Genomic DNA, 19580 nt, shown 5'->3' with positions numbered 1-19580 from the left:
GGATAGGGTGTGGGGACCGTAGAACCCAATAATGTCATAATTTCCCCATAATGTCATAAAATGTCTTAACCAATAATGCAACGTTAGTTATTACATTAACAGGAAGGTATAAAATTATCCTGTTATTATTTTTGAAGCAGCCTATAATGTTATAATTTCCCAATAGTGTAATAACTGGGCCAATTTTGTAGCAGCAACTATGTGTTAATACTTTGGAAAGTGAGTCACTGTTTTCAAAAGTTTTGAGTTTGTGTAATAATATTAAACATGAAGAGCCAAATAGATCAGTCTTTTTTTTTTATCTACGGCTGTATCTCCATATAATACTTAATATGTTACCATACATCTTTTTTCTGTCTTGAGTATTAGGCCTAGTACAATACACCAATACCAAAAACTCATCAGCACCTTTTTTGATGAGCTAAGTGGAGATTTTTTCTACATTATTATAAGATTATTACATTATTTGGTTAGTAAAATGTTTATGCATAAAACTACTGGGTTAGTATGAATACAATACTGATGATGAAGTCACATAAAGAAATTTGTTCAAAATAACCTGTAAGAAATTATATGACATGCCGTCATGAAATAACATTTTAAAGATGAAGTTCATGAGTATTTTTGTATTTTCTTCTGCTCACTGATATTTCCCCTTGCCCCCTAACCAAAGGACCACTATGATTGGGGCCTCCGAGCCATCAAGTCAGTCCTGGTGGTGGCTGGCTCCCTGAAGAGAGGGGACCCCGGCCGTGCGGAGGACCAGGTGCTGATGCGAGCGCTGAGAGACTTCAACATCCCCAAGATCGTGACCGACGACATGCCGGTGTTCATGGGGCTGATCGGAGATCTGTTCCCTGCCCTGGACGTCCCCAGAAAGCGGGATTTCGACTTTGAGCAGCACGTAAAGGAGTCCATCCTGGACTTGAGGTTGCAGGCCGAGGACAATTTTGTACTAAAGGTAGAGTAAACACGATTCCTCGATCGCCTGCTGACAGTGTCCAAGCTCATGCTCGCCTGCTGCAGTTTATAAAATTCTGTTAACGTAGACCACGATTCAAAAGATGTAAATCTCAAAAATGTTGCTATTTACAGGGATATTACAGTTGTAGCACTGTGCTTCATGACGTCTTGCTGTGAAATACAGACAAGTTTAAAAAAGGTCAGGATCTGGATGAATCGGGCAAATATTGTATAAAACCAACAACTGGCACTCAAGTTGTCAAGCTGCTGACCTTGTGACCTAATTCTAGTCATTGTATTGTATACAGATACACACACACACACACACACACACACACACACACACACACACATACATGCACTGACACTAACACTAACACCGACCCTCAAGCATTCCTTACGCATGGTGACATCAATTTTTGTTCCCACAATGACACAGTTCTCCATGGGTTAGTGTGTATTCATGTTGAAGTCTCCACCACGATATGAGGACAAGCCCCCCCACACCACACACACACACACACACACACACACACACACACAAAGACATGCAGGCATTATGTGTGACATGGACGCAGGACCAGGGGAAATAAGTGCAATCTGCCTCCGGTCAAATAGACACGGGAACCACATAATAACAGTCCATCAACGCAGGCTGGCACTGCACCACGCCACTTAACCCTGACATTATGAAAGACGGCCACAGAAATAAACAACGAGGGGAGGAACATAGGGGGAGAGAGAATGGCATGGCAGTCAATAACAAGCATCCAAACGCAGAGCCTGAACTTTTACCGTATTTGTTTGTGTGGCCAACCTTTTGATTTCAGACAACGGATTGTGGGGGGGGGGGCGCACGAGGTGAGCGAGGCCGCATACCTTTATACGTAAGCCTGTGCTAGCGTTAGTCCTTCCCACATCAAAGCGGTAATCAGCCAGGGCCTTTTGAGAGTGTAGAGCCGCCTGAGCTCCGGCTGAATGGATGGGGAGTGGGAGCAGCGAGGAGCCCGGTCGATGGGCATTGATTGAGCTCCGCCATCTGTATGTTTGACTGGGAGGTGGGGAGGAAATCTCTCCTCTGCCCTCCTTCCCTTTCCGTCGCTCTCTGTTACCTGCTCTGTGGTGTAGCCTCGCATACCTGAATTAACAGAAAATGTCACCCCACTGAGTCGAGGATGACGGAGACCAGTGTGAAATGAGATTGTTTGAATTCTGAGCAGAATATCCTGGGGAAACCTCAACTGAAATGACTGAAGATGAGAAAAGATGAACTAAAAAGTTGAAAATCTGATGATTGGAATTAAGAACAGCACCATGTAGAAAAAGGAAGGGGACGAACCAACCTCTCGTCAATGCTCAGTAGAATGTACGTACTTTGCTGTTATTGCACTGATGCAGTAAATTATAGGTGTGAAATATTCATATTAGTGTTTTTTTCTCCTTTTTCCTCAGGCTTACCAGCTTTTTTTTCCATCTCCCTCTTAGACAACTCATTTGACTATGTTTATACATTTGTATGATGAGTTCATGAGCATAGCTCAACCTTTCTAATGGATGCTGTGTAATGCAACACAGAGGTGTCTCTCCTCAGACCCTCCCTGAATCAAAATGTGACGACATCCTTTGCTTGCACTGTTGTTTTCTGTGATACAGTATGTAAATGTGTCTTCCTGTGTAAAACCGGTGCCATGCCCCTTTAGTTGTGCACACAAACACACGCACACACACACACACACACACAGTCACACAGTAATGAAGGTGCAGATATCCGTCCTTCCAGAAGACCACTGCCGTCATTTGTTGTAGTGTGTGAACAGTGTACTAAACTGCTGCACCGCACCGCAGTGCAGTGTAGCACAGCACACTGCCCTGTCAGTCTGCATCACATTATATTGAACTGAAAACCATAACACAGAGGATACAGTGGAGCGAATGCTGCAGCGTAGCGGCCCACGGAATTCGTCATCACTGTGTAAAAGGTTCACTGACAATCTGTGTACTGTGTCATCGGCCTATCTAAAAAAAACAAAAAACGTTTCATCCCGCTTATGTGTAAGGTGGTGCAAATGGAGGAGCTGCTGGCGGTGCGTCACTCCGTGTTTGTGATCGGGAACGCCGGCACTGGGAAGAGTCAGGTGATGAGATCACTGCAGCGGACCTACCAGAACATGAAGCGCAAGCCCGTGTGGGCCGACCTCAATCCGAAGTCCGTTACCAACGACGAGCTCTTCGGCATCATCAATCCGTCGACCAGAGAGTGGAAAGATGGTGATTAGAGGAGTGGTGCAGAAACACTGTTTGACTGAATGGCACCTGACCTGAGTGACCAGAGTGTGATCTCTCTCCCAACAGGCCTTTTCTCCTGCATAATGCGTGACATGGCCATCGTCAGTCACAGCGGGCCCAAGTGGATCGTTCTGGACGGAGACATTGACCCGATGTGGATCGAGTCACTCAACACAGTCATGGATGACAACAAGGTGTGAGCGAATTGGAGTGTGTGTGTGTTGTCTTTTATTCAGCATCAAAATAACACTTCAGCTGTCTGCTGTTCACTAAATGAGCAGTCAGATAAGAATGGGAGAATGTGGCAAGTGGCACTGATGCAAGAGTGTGTTCAACTATGTGCACATCGTGACACGGGGTAAATGTTAGTAATAGTGGAGGATAGCAGGTGGCGAGCAGGTAACACAGTCCGGACTTGGGACTAAGTGAGGAGCACGTTGTCTCTCAGCGATGTCTTCACACACTGTGTTTTTTGTCCTGCTAGGTGCTGACTCTGGCCAGTAATGAGCGGATCCCTCTCAACCCCACCATGAGGCTGGTGTTCGAGATCAGTCACCTCCGCACTGCAACACCTGCAACAGTATCCAGAGCAGGTAGTTCCCTTTTTTTCCTCCTGTCTTTGTCTCATCACTCTAGTGGGACACTTAGGACAATGTTGTGTTGCTGTTGACAAGGTGGGCGACTGCCACAGACCCTCAGGTCCAAAAGGGATCTTGCTCATGCATAATTCCATTAACTGTTAACAGGGTTGGTTCAATCTTTGCCAATCTTTGTAATCAGTAACGTAATGCATTGTATTACAAAAATAATGTAATTTAATCTGAATACTTTTGGATTATTTCAAAATCAAACTATCAAAATCTAACCTGCTAAAAAAATGGACACAACCGCAGCATTAACAAAACAAAACAAAAAAGCTCACTCCAAAATCTTTCTTCAATTTTAAATGTAAATAATTATCAATATCATTATCTATAAATCATAGAAAAAATCAAACTGGCTACCTGAGAGGAATAATGTTCAAATTAATATATTGTTGAGTAATGTACTAAGAAATATTTTGCTGTTATACTTATACTATACATCCAGCATTTAAAAATCAAATTAACCTCACAAAAGGATGCGGGTATTAACATGTACAGGAAAATGAGTCGATATCTAGTGTGTATACAGACTGAGCTGCTTCACATGTATGTATGTTTATATATATATATCCTTGACAATTTAACCGAAAAACAAATTCAAATAAATCTACGTATTCCAGATTACATGTAATCCGTTACTACCCTACCATGACTGTAAATTAGCTATAGGCTCTGTATAAACATCTAGTATCAAGACCACAGAGCTGCTACAACCATGTATTTTTACAAATAAAGTATAAAATGACATCTAATGTGAAAGGTTTAATCAGTTAGTTCTAACCCAAAAATAATTTGTCATGAATTACACAATAACTGCCCTTGTAGTGCAGCGTGGAGTAAACTAGAAAAGTCGTCCTGAACAAATGATATCAACAAAAATCTAATTTTACTTTTTAGCTTTTCTCCTAATTGAAATTGAAAACAATTGATTAATCATTAAGTGCATTTTCCCATTAACATTCCCTGATTCAACTTAAAGGATTGTTTTGTTCGGTTTCATATCAAACTGAAGCAGAACTCACCTTAGTCTGGTAAATGTATAACGGGCTCCTGTCACTATTTTGTAGACATTTTATTTTCTAAATGATTAATGGATATATTCATGGATCAATGAATAATTGACATTGATTTGTCGTACACTTCAGTTTTACAACATAAGTTAGGATTGTGGACATATAAATCTAATAAAATTACATGGAAGATGTAATTTGTTCAAAAGTCTAAAGACTAAAAACATTCTGTTTGAACTAATGGCTTCAGACCGCCGGACACTGAGCAGCATTCCAACATTTTTCATGTTTGTAGTATGATCGGTTTTGGACTGTGTAAAATGTCTTGATTAAAAACAACTCTAACATAGAAACTAAGTTATATACAACACACAAGATAATGTGTATTTTCTTTGTACGTGTGGATTTGCTGTGGTAATTTTATAAATAACATGTCAAAATCAAACCACAAGACCCAACAATACATTTTTTGCCCGTGTTCTTCTCTCCAGGCATCCTGTACATAAACCCAGCTGACCTTGGCTGGAACCCCCCGGTACTTAGCTGGATCGACAAGAGGGAGGTCCAATCAGAGAAGGCCAACCTGGCATTACTGTTCGACAAGTACCTCCCCCCTTGCCTGGACGTCCTCAGATCGAGGTGAAGCATCTCCTCTGTTTGCTCTGTGTCACTATGAGCAGCCGTGCTCGCAGTCCTGTCTAGTTGACGCAGGATGTGACATATCTTTGGGGGGTGGGATGGTGCAGAAGTGGGTGGTTTAGATCGGAACAAACAGGGACTGACTCAGAAGAACTGGATGCTGTCTTGCATTCTATTCTGTGGTACAGGACCACCCGCCTCCTCCAACACCTCTGTCACCACTGCTATTGGAGCAGACAACAAAAACAGGAAGCAGAGGAGGAATATTTTGTCTGAAAAATGCATCACTATGCCATAGCTTATAAATTTGTGTACTGATTTCTTTGAAGCTGTATTTTTTATCCCTATTTATCATTTGTGATACAACTCTAGGTTATATAAGGTGAAAACTTAATTTAACCGTTGGTTTGAGCTCTTTTTCTTGCCAAATGAGTCACAACAGTGGTCATTTTTCGAATCTATTGATTAATGTGTGTGTCTTTGCTCAGGTTTAAGAAAATCATCCCTATCCCGGAGCAGAGCATGGTCCAGATGCTGTGCTACTTGCTGGAGTGTCTCCTGACTCCAGAAAACACCCCGCCCGACTGTGCCAAGGAACTTTATGAGCTCTATTTTGTCTTTGCTGCGGTCTGGGCCTTTGGGGGAGCCATGTTCCAGGACCAGGTACTGTGTGGGCCTCTGGCCATGTGAGGCGCTTACTAAGTGGTTGCATAAAGAGAGAGTAGAATGGGACACAAGTGCAACAGCTGAATGATTCCCCCCTCTCCTCATAAGTCCTTCCTAAAAGAGTTTTTTCTCTTCTTGCATTATGGGTATTCCTTTGTATTATTTAAGCCTCGATGAAGCTTATGGAACTCAACTTTGTGACTCTATTCATGAAAAGTCATTTGAAAATTCTTCTCAGTTGAGGAAATGGCAGACTTTAAAAAAGGTGGTGGGGGGGGGGGGGGGGTTCTCCATCTGAAAATGAAGCTGACTCCCTTCCCGCTCAACACAGGCTGGCTGAATTTAAATGAGCACGGGAGCCAAGCAGTTGCTAAGCAATCCAGTTAGCGCTGTACAGTAAGTGCGTCCGTCTAAGTTACGGGATAAAACTGCTCTCCCCTTGGTACGAATGTACTCCACTTTATTTTCCCATCACAAATGCATTTAAATGCTAAGTGGTTTTATTGACTGGAGAGCTGGTAGTGAAAAGAGGACACAGGTACCTAGAGGCGGGGGGAGGGCGAGGAACTGCCAGCCAGCAGGTGATGAGGCTACTTCACTGTCTGAATCAGACAGATGGATAGATAGGCCTGCCATCTCTCATTTTCTACCCTTCAACTGCTGCGCCTGTGTCTCTATGTCGTTGCCATTTATGTGTCCTCCGGTTTGTATTCACACCAGTGTGACTGAACCTCACAGATCCATAGCTGCTGTATGGAGGTGGGGGGTGGGGGGAGCAGAGAGGAAGTCATTTTAGAGTATTGATTGTCTGTGTCTCTGCATGTGTGCTCTGTTTGAGTAGCTGGTCGACTACCGAGTGGAGTTCAGCAAGTGGTGGGTGACCGAGTTCAAAAACATCAAGTTCCCGGTCCACGGCACTGTGTTCGATTACTACATCGACCCCGAGACCCACAAGTTTGAACCCTGGTCCAAAATGGTGCCCAAGTTTGTGATGAACGCGGATACGCCACTTCAGGTACAACAGCTTGTTCTTGCATCCAGGATTTCACTCCCAGTTGCATGAGGACGTATCCTCACGTGAAAATGCCACTGCGTTATAAATACAGTCATGCAGGGGGGGGGGGGAATTGTCATTTGAGAGGATATAATCATCAGTGGTTCAGTACCACAGCTGTCACCGGCATTGTTTCCAGCTGTGGCTGTGTTCGTTAGATCCGCTACCTGTTCAGCGACAAACATCACACTGACAAAGTCTGTTAACGTTTTAGCCATACCAGCTCTGTGCGACCTTAATATTTAAAATGTGATTTTTATGCTTTTAGCTCCCATATCACAAAAAATAAACTAGACCAGATCATTGCAGCTGTAACTTATAGCCTGACCTACCAGTACATTATAGGGATGGGAAGATTAACCGGTTCGTATCGATACACAAACACCCGCGGGCAAGCAGGAGTGTGTCGGCAGAGCAGCTGTGAATCGAAGCAATCTCGGAAAAAAAATCGAAATGCGTTGTTTATTAAATGCTTGCATTGGTGAAATCCGATCCATTAGATTAGTAGTATTTAACTCATTTGTTTAGAGTAAACAGATGAGTTAACGGTCCACGGTGGAGGCGTCGGTCAGTTGACTGGCATCGGATTCATTAACGGCTACTACCTTCAAGACTAGTGGTGATGGAGTTTTTTCCATCAGAGACAATAACTGAGGCTATAGCCTTCTTTATTTGTGAAGATATCAAGCCTTACACTGTTGCATAGAACAAAGGCTTCAAACACCTCCATGTTTTAATAATTTAATATCAAATTTGGTTTGTGCTACTCACTGGAGAGTCATCCTACCTGCTGCTGAGTGTTAAGCATGGTTTTTCATATTGCACCTGATTGTTCTTGTTAATCTTGAGCGTCCTTAATTGTGTGAGCAGGGCGTATTCAAAGTGTGAACTCTAAATTTAAAACAGACAGACAACACTTTTACAGAATTTGTGAAAAAACCCTGTGAAAGGTCTTCATTTCAGTTGATTAATAAATAATCAATGCATTGATTTGAGTCCCATCATTCCTTTGTATCGTCCAAACACATTGTATCGAATCGCACTGCGTTGAATCACTGCATTAAATCGCATCGTGGTCGGTTTGTAGATCGTATCGTATCGCACCTGCAGTTGCTCCATATGTACCTTTGATGCATCGAATCATTGACAGTGTATCGAGATGCATATCGTATCGCCTCACACCAGGGATTCCCAACCCCAGTACTGCAGCATCGTCAGTATTGTGAACTGCTTATTACAGGTATCAGCTTTTATGTATGAGAGATTTGTTTGAGGTCTTGGGGGATTGTGCAAATGTGTGTGTGTCTGTGTGTGTGTTTGTTTCCCATTTGCAGGCGTGCTTGGTCCACACGACAGAGACCATTCGAGTTCGTTACTTCATGGATCGCCTCCTGGAGCATCGCCGGCCCGTCATGTTGGTCGGGAATGCCGGGAACGGGAAGTCCGTCCTGGTGGGGGACAAACTGGGATCCTTGGACCAGGATAAATATGTTATTAAAAATGTCCCCTTCAACTATTACACCACATCTGCTATGCTGCAAGGTAGAAACCACTCAGGCTTTTAATGCAACTGCTGTAGGAAATATTAGTCTGATTGATTGATTTTACTTCAAGAACAGTGTTGAGTGCTGCATTTATATTTAAGCTTTTCATAACACTGGTGCAGTAATCCTGTCCTCTGTACCCGCCCTCAGCCACTTTCTGATGTCCCCCATGCCCCTGCATATACTGTATACAGAACTTTTACAGACATGCTTTCCTCACCTGTTCACCAGGTGCCCTTGGACTCCTCCACCTTTCCTAACCACCGTATTTTCTACACCTGCCTGCTCACCTGTTCGCCTTTCCCTTAGTTTCCCTCCATTTAAACAGGCTCAGTTTCACTCGCTCTTTGTGACATCGTGCTCGTCTTGCAGCCATTTCCACCTGCACCTGACGCTGCACAGGTGGTTCAATGTGAAGCCAATTCCCGTAATGTCTGCACCTGCCTATGCTCACGTGCTACTGCAAATCATCAGTATGATTTTGTGCTTGTTAGTTGTTTTTTTATTGCTGCAGTCTAAAGAAAAAACATATTCTCCCGTCTGTTGACGTCTTTAAAACGGCTCAAAACCCACTGCGCACGTATACTTTAGGTTTCCAGCCTATTTCTTTACGTCTGCATTTCATGTTTGTTTCCCTATCTACCGGCCTTTCCCCATTTGGACTTGTTTGTTTGGACCGTCTCTAGCAGACTTTCAGGCTCCCTACTGAATCCACCTGCTCTTCACCATTTGGGTCCTCCAACGGCTTCCAAGTCAGCGTTGGGCCTGCTAGACCCCAAGTTGCTTTAAAGTCGTTGAATAGGTTTCATCTCATCCTTGTTTTTCAAAGCCTTTTTTCTGTTATATATTTATACATTGCTAGAAATATAGGAAGAGGACACCTCTGGTTTTAAGATCTCTAATTTGTTGACTGTTCAACTGGCAGAAATGAATTTGCATGTTGAAGATGTGGATGTTGTAGAGATACAGAACCAAGGTAACTGTAAAACACTATTGTGTTTTAGTAAAGCAAGAAAAATACAATATAATAAATAAATTACTTTATACGTACGTACTATGTTGGCATACCTTAGGCTGCATTGGTACCCGTGTCAGTGGTTCCAAAGTCTCTTTGCCTGTGAACCCGTTGCATGTAGTAAAACTTTCCAAAATACAAACCTCAAAGGCAAGAAAGATATGAAAGCTACATTTTACGTTGCAGAATTGACGCCTTAGCTTCACATTGTGACCCCTTTTGAGACCAGGGCCTTATGTACTCTTAAATCAAACGTCTGGACACCGCTCCCCCAACTCTTTACCTCAACCACTCAACAATATGACTTGGGAAATTCTCATCTCTCGCTCTTTTTCTTCCCCCTCATGTCTGCTCTGTCACTCCTCTCCTGCACAGCGGTGCTGGAAAAGCCCCTGGAGAAGAAAGCCGGGCGTAACTACGGACCTCCAGGCAGCAAGAAACTTATCTACTTCGTAGATGACATGAATATGCCCGAGGTGGATCCATACGGCACGGTGCAGCCTCACACACTCATACGCCAACACATTGACTATAATCACTGGTAAGGCTCTGCAGCTATGTGATATGTACTGCATGTATGAGGAATGAGGACATGCTGTTGCTGTTTAAAAGAGGAATATTATGGCAAGACTGTCTTTCTGGGTGATTTTCAGAAAACACAGTCCCTCATTGTGAGTGCTCAGATGATGGACAGTTTCAGACAATTTCCCCATGTATTAACATAGAAGAGGATCATTCAGATAATGGAGTGCCAGCAGCCGATAGGTATAATACCCTCATAATTCACGTGAACAGCCTTTCTGCTGAAAAAGCGCCGTCCCTTTAGTATTCACACACGGATCCTGGCTTCAGTATCAATGTGATTGCAACTTTTATGAGAGTCAAAAGTCGAATGTGAGAGCAGCGTCAGTGGGATTCACCTTAAAAGGATTTTGCTGCTCATCTCTCGGACACAGCAAGGCCATTCTGAACATGGTTCCACTGCGTCAGACACAGGCCGACTGGTCTTAGACATGGTCAGCCCATTAGAGATATGCTGGGAGGATCTCAGGTATGAAATTGAGAGGAAGGAGGATGCTACTGAGCCACGCCAGATTAAGTGAGAGCCTTACCGGCAGAGTGTGTGAGTGTGTGAGTGAGTGTGAGTGAGTGAGTGAGTGTGAGTGAGTGAGTGAGTGAGTGAGTGAGTGAGTGTGTGTGTGTGTGTGTGTGTGTGTGTGTGTGTGTGTGTGTGTGTGTGTGTGTGTGTGTGTGTGTGTGTGTGTGTGTGTGTGTGTGTGTGTGTGTGTGTGTGTGTGTGTGTGTGTGTGAGAGAGAGAGAGAGAGACACGGCCTGTGTGTTTGTGTTCATTTAATGTGCATGCAAGGCTGTTAAATACTGGGTTTTTTTTTCTCCCTGTTTTTTGTGCGTGTACTCTCAGGTATGACCGTACTAAACTGCTTTTGAAGGATATACACAACGTTCAATACGTGTCCTGCATGAACCCCACTGCTGGCAGCTTCACCATCAATCCACGACTGCAGGTACACACACACGCACGCACACACATCCTTACAGCACATTGTGTTCCACTGGTTATGCAATACACTGCTGATGATACATGTGCACCAACTACCCTTGCACATGTTATAGAAAGGCTTTTTTATTGAATTAGGTGTCATGCTTTCCACTCCTATTTGTTTATGAAATTGGGATTTATTTCCAACACCCACATTTTTAGTTTTTTTTTAAGTTTTATTTAATTATATATTTTTTTATATTTCCGCACAAATGTTTGTTTGTTCATTTGTCCAGGCATTCATGCAGAGCTGATTAGATTTTGACTAAACATTAAGGAATAGTGAATTGCGTCTCAACATTATAATTTACGTTTATAAATGACATTTTTCATTGGGGGCAGTGACACACTGTATTTGTTTATTCATTTGTTTGTGCAATATCTGAGATTAAACTTTTATCAAAACTTTGGAGCAAAAGTAAAATAGAGTGATCAAAATAAAGTTCACATGCATACTGGTTATTGTCAGGTTTTTGGGTTAATATGATAAAGAAAAGGCTGTGATTCATTTCTACTTTTTTTCTTTCCGTCAAAACAAGTCCCATCAAAAGGCCCACATCCATGAATGTGTTAGTCTGTCTCTCAGTGCTTTTAAACTTCCTTGCGTGTCCTCTGAAGATCTACATTTTTAATAAAGAATCAGAAATATGTAGTTCCATGTTTTGAGATGGCTGGGTGAAATCAAAGAACAGCTGGTCGCTATTGTTTTCATTTACCGTCACTCAGTGGTGGATGAATTGCCATCCAGTTCAACAGTGTGGCTCATTGATTTAGTTTTTTGTGACACAAGCAATACTTATCATTAAGTTCGATCGCCGGCATGCTTGAAAGGAACCAACTTTGACTGTTGGTCACCAGTGTTGAAGTTTTTATATTGTTTTACATGCCGTAGCGTGCAACCTGTCTGTTGTTTTTAAGCAGTTTTATGTTTCCTCTATAATAATTACTGCCGGCTGTGCTGCTGGGACAGGACGGTCATTATTAACGAGAGCACAAGAGGCCATAAACACATCATAGGTTTGAGCTAGGAGAATAAACAAGCACTGCTGTTGTGAAGTGAAAGACAGACGCCAGACTGTTAATCTTGTCTTCAATTACAGACAGGGGAGCTATTTCAGGCCCACTGTGCATTGGCATTGGCCAAATTAACTTTGATATATCATATTGATGTGCGTGAACATGTACAAAGATGAAAATTTAAAAAAATATATATGTTTATATTTTTGTTTATTTTGAAAAAGTGTATCCATTACATAGCTGGTCCACCAGAGAACACCTTTATTTAAAAAAAAATGTCAGATTCAGTTCCTATGCGTTTCCTTTGAGTTCGTCTCCGTGAAGAGGACGTTCAGGCATCTTCATCTTCATGGGACCTGTTTCTGTGTGACAACATAAGATACTGTATTCAGAACAGAGACTTAAATGGATTCCTTCAAATTAGTTTGGTTGACTTGCAAAGCATGCGTTGACTGGAAGAAAAAACAGCGACACGTAGAACTAGCTTTGCAGAGAGTAGAGGATACTCGGAAATGATCACAGAAAGTGTAAGACTTTTAATTCTGACATTATTCAGTCTCTGCTTACTGCTGCAAACACCGACCAGCTGAGGAACTCCTCCTTTAACGTTGCCTCGTTTGTGTTCCGCCTGCATCCACAGCGCCACTTCTCGGTCTTTGCCTTGTCCTTCCCCGGGGCCGAGGCCCTGAGCACCATCTACACCTCCATCCTGACCATGCACCTGAAAGGAGAGGGCTTCCACCCGGCCCTGCAGAAGAGCTGTCCCACCCTCGTCCAGTTGGCCCTGACCCTGCACCAGCGCATCTCCACCTCCTTCCTCCCCACCGCAGTCAAGTTCCACTACATCTTCAACCTGCGAGACCTCTCCAACATCTTCCAGGTGACACACAGATAGTGAATATACTAGAGGGACTTGTCCACGTGGATGTTCCATGAGAAAGAGAACAACCTCAGGTTGATCTTTTCCCGATGAAATGTCAGAAGTCCGCCCCCCCCCCCCCCCCCCCCCCCCCCCCCCTTGTACCGTTTCCAACAAGGAGTTAGGTATTTAGCTCTGGCTCTCTCCGTGTCTGTGGCTCTGCCTCTCATGTGGAAAGAGTCAGGCTTCTGTCACTAATTTCTCATCTAAATGATTATTGATTTAAGAGCCGAGTCTGAAAAGCTAGAAATAAGTCTGAGATAAGTGTAACAGAAAATAGAATGGATTTGCACTTCCACGGGTGTTAGTGGTGATTTTATGTATTTAAATGAATATAAGTGCGCAGGCTGTCAAGGGAGAAGCTTTTGGGGCAATATTTCTGTCAAAATCCTCCACGGTTTCATGGAGGGCAGGCTCTCATTTAACACACTCCGTTGTAATAATTAATGCTTTAAGCCACTCAGCTATAGGAACTTCATTTTTCATAATTCTGTCTTATGAGTTTTTAAAGGCAGCTATGGGCTCTCACTATACTACTACAATGTAGTATTATCTACCACTGTAGATGTGACAAAATGCTTTATATGCAATAATTTGTATTTTCAAAGTTAACAATGGATGAAATTAATGTATCTTGTTAGACTTGTTTATAGGTTAGACTCACAAGATTTCTGTGTATAATATGCAGTGAACAGGCGGTGTTGAAAGAAGACAAACACTAGGCCAGCAGCTTTTTGAACCAATGGGAATAACTGAGTTTGGTAGCTGGAACATATGTGCTTATTCGCGTATTTCCTCCATTTCTGATACAATGACAGGACGTCTGACAACAGTGACGGAGGAGAGAGGATTTCAACGCTAACTGGCTATCCAACAACGCGTCACAAGAATATTTTCTATTTCGACTGAATTCTGTGCCCCCCCCCCCCCCCCCCCCCCCCCCGTGTGATTCGCGTCACATCGCGTCGGTGACACAAAAAAATTGCTTTGTATGATATCTACTCGCACGAATAATTAACATCCAGTCCGGTGTGAACGAGCATAACTGGCTGTGCCAAATTCCATGGTAATCTGTCCAATTGTTGAGATATTTTACTCAAAATACCTACGTGAAATATCTCAACGTATAATCTTTTGATTGCAAAGTGCAAAGTGCCCCAATGATGTATCAGATCCTGTACCGCCACCCATGACATCGACACGTGTTATTTGAGGCGTTGCGCATTTTTGACACGGTTGAATGCGCACAGAGTGATGGAAGTAGCCGTGTGAATAATGACACTGAAGGGCTGGCGAAAGAAAATTCAACGACGCCCAGTTTCACAGCTCCGCCACCACACCTGGGCGAGTCACTGCGTATAATGTGGGAATGATTTCCGCCACTGGCGAAGGGGTTTCAGACGATGTAAGGCCATCCAACAAGCGCTCCGCTTCCACCATTCTGAGGCAGTCCTGTGTGACGACGGGATTTCAGCCACTATGATGAGCTGCTCTGCACCAGGTTTAAGCCTCCTACACTAATTACCATTCCAAAACACGGGCCCCCGATGACCCAAAGACTTACCTTTCAGAACTCAGAGCGCGCATAGCACCGCCTTCAAGCAGTGGAGAGTTCAGCCACACCGCAGCCACAAGAGACTATTCTGCTGGTTTTGTCAAAGTCTTTGTTTGTTTTCAAGAGCCTGCACAGTGGACTGGACGTCCAACAGCCACAGAGAGGAAGCGGCATGAAAGCTTTTGCCGCCGCTCCTCAGAGAGGGACTCCCGGAGCTCGTTTGAAGTTTTTCCACCTATCAGCTGCTGACTCGAGCACCGTAGGACGGCGGCAGCTCACAGAGCTGTCTCAGCCGCAGTTCCCCCACCGTACGTGTGTGCTTTAACACCTGACAGAAGTCTGGAAGTATTCGGTGCGACAGAACAAATGCCTCCTCTAATTCCGAGCGCCGGGCCTAAGTAGTTGTCGCGCCGCGCTTTGCGGCTCGACGTCTCAGATGTTTACCTCAGCTGAAATAATTGGGGTACTTCTTGGTGATTCACTTTGTTTTTCTACAACTTTGGGAGTTGGAGATGTGGCCAAAGGTAACCGTCTCGTTATGATCATCGCTAATGATGCAGAGAGATGCGCTCAGAGACGCCGTTTTCAACTCTCTTTGTACAGTAAAGGTGTTTTTAAATGTGACACGAGGAAGTGGTACAGACAACGCTCAAGGTTGCATCTTTATGAGAGTCGGTAATGTCATTAACTGACAAAATTCTCAGTTTAGGGCTTTGTAGGAAATTCTCCTCCTTAACTTGTTTTTCTCAACTTCATTTTCTACTTTGTCCCCTGATCCCTCACTTACTTTCTTATCGTGACTTTGTGATTCATACTCTGTCTACATGAAGCACTGGGGCAATCATCATGCCCTGTGGATCTTAAATTATGCATACTATAAGTCAAGTACAGTAGCCAAATTCCACTGTTAGGACAAGACAAACAGTTTCGCATCCGACAGGGAGCGTTGTCAGGCAGCTCTGTTTTGCCAGTGTTCATTCTCCGCCATGACCAGCAGGCATTTCTGCGGGCCTGTCCTCCGCACGTCAGCCCAAATGAGCTCCTTGATGCTCAAGAGGCGAGTGAGAAGAAGGGGGGGAAAGACGGACAGAGCAAAAGAGGAGAGACGGAGACGAGGGAAAGAGAGAAGCGGAGTACACGAGACTCACGGTGCAGGGAGACTCTGAAGCTGAACTGTACTGACTGCACAATATGTCTGCATGATGGTGTGTGGATAGTCAGCTGGGTGCATTAGTTAGGCTGGAAGTATTGTTTGGGGCTCTGAGCAGCTGTCAGGCTACAGGGAGAGCATGCCCAGTGCAGACCGTCTGACAGACCGACAGATACATGCCGGCACACAGAACTCTCTAATCCCTCTCATCTGAGTTGAACAAAGCAATGGAAAGTCAGGGAGAAGAAAGTCGGCTGGAGAGCGGGAAAACAAAAGTCCTCCCTTCTCGGTGTGTTCGCACTTTGCCGCCTGTTCGACGACGTGACGGATGGCTCAAGTATGACTGTTATGCAGAGTTTGCCATATGGTGTTTTGTTTTGCTCAGGCACACTTTCACACAAAACAAATGCGTGGTGTCATGATGGACACCATTAAGCAACGAAATGGAGTAGAAAGAGAGATCTATAGGAAAAGTCAAAGGATCCGTTCATTCACGCTTTACTTTGGGGAAAGCATCTTGACGTTTGTAGATCTACGGTAGAGAAGCGGCGACGATCCGGGCCCGGTCTGAATGTTCAGTCATGTTGGTTCAGTACACACATCTGCGCAAATACACACACACACACACACACACACACACACACACAGCACACCTCCCATCTGCACCATTACACAGTGGATTTAGCAGCCAATTGTCACATTCAGTGGGCTCAGTTATAAAGGCAGATCAGTTTCAGCATGGCTCTACCCCCGGAGATGATTCTGTTGATTGGAATAAGTTCTGGGGCGGGAAACGCACAGCATCTGCTCGCCTCAGCCTCCGGGGCGACAGTGCGCGGAGGGGAACAAACAGAGCCTGGGCGCCCGTCCGTCCCCTTCCTCCTCCTATACGGCACCTGTCGTGAGAGGCGCCTAGATTATCTTGACGAACGGTCGGTGTGGGAAAGCCAACATGTCACGCGAGCCACCGCCAGTGACATATTAATCGTCACTCCTCCAATAAACACTCATTTGATCGTGACTCGTGATGATAATCATGATTTTTTCTGTTTTCATTTCTGTTGTTTTGAACGGGGAGGACGAGAAGTATGAATTGCAAGCAGAAAAAAAGCAAATGTATCTTCGTGCAAGTCGTGGGCCTCTGAATCGCAATGTAGTTCAGACGGAAATATCCCAACGACTACTGGAGGGAAAATGTGTACGGACGTTCATGGAGCTCAGGAACCCCTGACCATTCCTCTAGCGCCACCATCAGTTTGGCATTTCTGTTTTTGATGAAATAACACAACAAATATCGTATATATTGCTATAAAATATGATACAGATTAACGCGATCCTGTGGATTTGGGTTGTTGTGGGGTTTGTGGGTCTTATACATGAGGCTGACATATTTGTTTTCTGGTGAGATGTTTTGACAGAACTGGTGCCCAGAGGAGGAATGCTGCTGACTTTATCTCTTCTCCTCTAGTGCCACCACGAAGCTGAAATTTGGGTTTTGATTAAAATGTCTCCTCAACTGTTAAATGGATTGCGATGAAATTTGCAGCAGCCATTCAGCTCGCCATTTAATAAATTGCAATAAATGAGGTGATCCCTTGATTTTCCATCTAGTGCCTTCATCACAGCAAAAATGTCCATTTGTCTAATATTATAGAATATTGATAGGAGGAAGTTTTTTTTCCTCCTTTTGCATTAAGAGAATGAAGTGGAAATGTTGAGAATAAAGTTGAAACATTGACAATAAAGTCAAACTAAATCAGGGGAAGATATGTTTTTTAATATTTGCACTTTGAGAATATAGTCAAAATATCCAGCTGCCAGTGTTCCATCTTTCCAGGCTCCTTCTGAACAGATAGTTTTCAGGAAAATGTGCTCAAAGACCTAATACAGATTGCCATGCAGTGTGCTAGGAGAGAATTCACTTTTTTACTAAAACTCATTGTGAGGTTCAATTTCACCAATTCATCTACACGAGGCATTTAGAGGCATTTAGAGGTATGTAGAGGCCGTCATTTTTAGTTTGAGATATTCTTAAAGGTTCAACTTATAGCTTGAACTTTCAAGTTCATTCTCGACTTTATTCTTAATGTAAAAAAAGATTTTTGTACGACTGTCAACACAGCAGCCTCACCCAGCTGCTAAGCGTGGCTTTAGTCTGGTCCGTGCCTCCTTCACTTCTCTCCATGTAACAGACACTGTAATTGACTCTGCAGTGAGCAATGAATCCAGATATCAGACGCTGATGAATCATCACTTTGCATGGTCATTAATAGCTGTCACACAAGTCACACAACTGTAATGTTCAAATCTTCAAAATGCAATGGAGTTGTATTTTTCACATCAATATATAAAACCCCACTTCCAAAAAGGTTGGAGCGCTGTGTCAAATGTAGATAAAAACAATGTGACGTTTTGCAAAATATTGAAACTCCATATTTAATTGAAAATAGCTCCGAGGCAACATATCAAATGTCGAAACAGGAAATTTGATTGATTTTGTGAAAATGTTCTGCCCATTTTGAATTTGGTGTGAGTAACGCATTCCAAAAGCAACAAGTCCTCCAACTCATATGACGAACTAAGTCGTATGTGTAAAATTCAAACAAATTGACCTTCTTTTTTTTTTGTACCAGTGACAGGAGGTACGCCACAAATACGTTTCGCCTCAGAGAGCGCTGTGGGGTTTTATTTGCTTTACCAACACGTTGAATGACATGGTGAAGGTGATTGTTAGGGTTACATGGCAGAGAATCATCCACGTTACTTTGCAGAATGAAAGCAAAGCCATTTAAATACACAAACTTGACGGCCTCTAGAGCTCTGCGGTCGTGATGAGCTGCTTGAAAAACGACCTAGGTGGTGGGGGCAGTCTTTTCAAAATTGTTGGAACAGGGTCATGTTCACCACTCTCCGGCAGCACCTCTTCTTTTAACAACACTCCCACTGTGAGCGTTTGGGAACTGAGTAGATCAACTTCTGTCATTTTGAAAGTGGAACGTTTTCCCATTCTTGCTTGATGTTGGCTTTCAGCTGCTCAACAGTTCGGGGTCTCCTTTGTCTTATTTTGCATTTCATGATGTGCCAAACATTTTCAGTGGGTGGCGGTTTGGCACTGTCTTGCTGAAATAAGCAAGGCCTTCCCTGAAAAAGATATAATAATATAATTAAAAAATTATTGATCTTGGCAGCATATGTTGCTCCACAACCTGTATGTATCGTTCAGCTTAAACAGAGCTTCCACAAATGTGCAGGTTACCCATACCGTGTGCTCTAATGCAGCCTCATACCACTGCAGATGCTGGCTTTTTGAACTGCGCTGACAGCCGGCCGACGGGTCCCTCTCCTCTTTAGCAAGGAGGACGCAGCGTCTGTGATCTCCAAACTGAATTTCACATTTTGACCACAGGGCAGTTTTCCATTTTGCCTCAATCCGTCTTCAATGAGCTCTGGCCCAGAGAAGCCGGCGGCCTTTTGTGGATCTGGTTGATATACGGTTTCTTTCTTTGCATCGTAGAGTGTCAGCTTGCATTTGTGGACGCAGCCATGAACTGTGTTCAGA

At 43.6% G+C, this 19580-nt stretch overlaps 1 protein-coding gene across 1 annotated transcript in view; it reads left to right on the top strand.

The window, feature by feature from the left end:
* dnah9 (dynein, axonemal, heavy chain 9) overlaps positions 1–19580 on the top strand; it is a 129531-nt gene that overhangs the window by 48825 nt on the left and 61126 nt on the right. Inside the window, exons 38-48 of the mRNA XM_035612880.2 lie at positions 674–961; positions 3021–3231; positions 3316–3443; positions 3734–3842; positions 5395–5542; positions 6031–6205; positions 7050–7223; positions 8597–8804; positions 10197–10362; positions 11243–11345; positions 13038–13277. Coding sequence (XP_035468773.2) covers positions 674–961; positions 3021–3231; positions 3316–3443; positions 3734–3842; positions 5395–5542; positions 6031–6205; positions 7050–7223; positions 8597–8804; positions 10197–10362; positions 11243–11345; positions 13038–13277 — 1950 coding nt within the window. The remainder of the gene's footprint in view (positions 1–673; positions 962–3020; positions 3232–3315; positions 3444–3733; positions 3843–5394; positions 5543–6030; positions 6206–7049; positions 7224–8596; positions 8805–10196; positions 10363–11242; positions 11346–13037; positions 13278–19580) is intronic.

Source organism: Scophthalmus maximus, chromosome 16 (assembly GCF_022379125.1).
Source record: "Scophthalmus maximus strain ysfricsl-2021 chromosome 16, ASM2237912v1, whole genome shotgun sequence".
NCBI lineage: Eukaryota > Metazoa > Chordata > Actinopteri > Pleuronectiformes > Scophthalmidae > Scophthalmus > Scophthalmus maximus.
The sequence above is the reverse complement of the archived record's forward strand: the minus strand, read 5'-3'. Positions and strand labels throughout refer to the sequence as shown.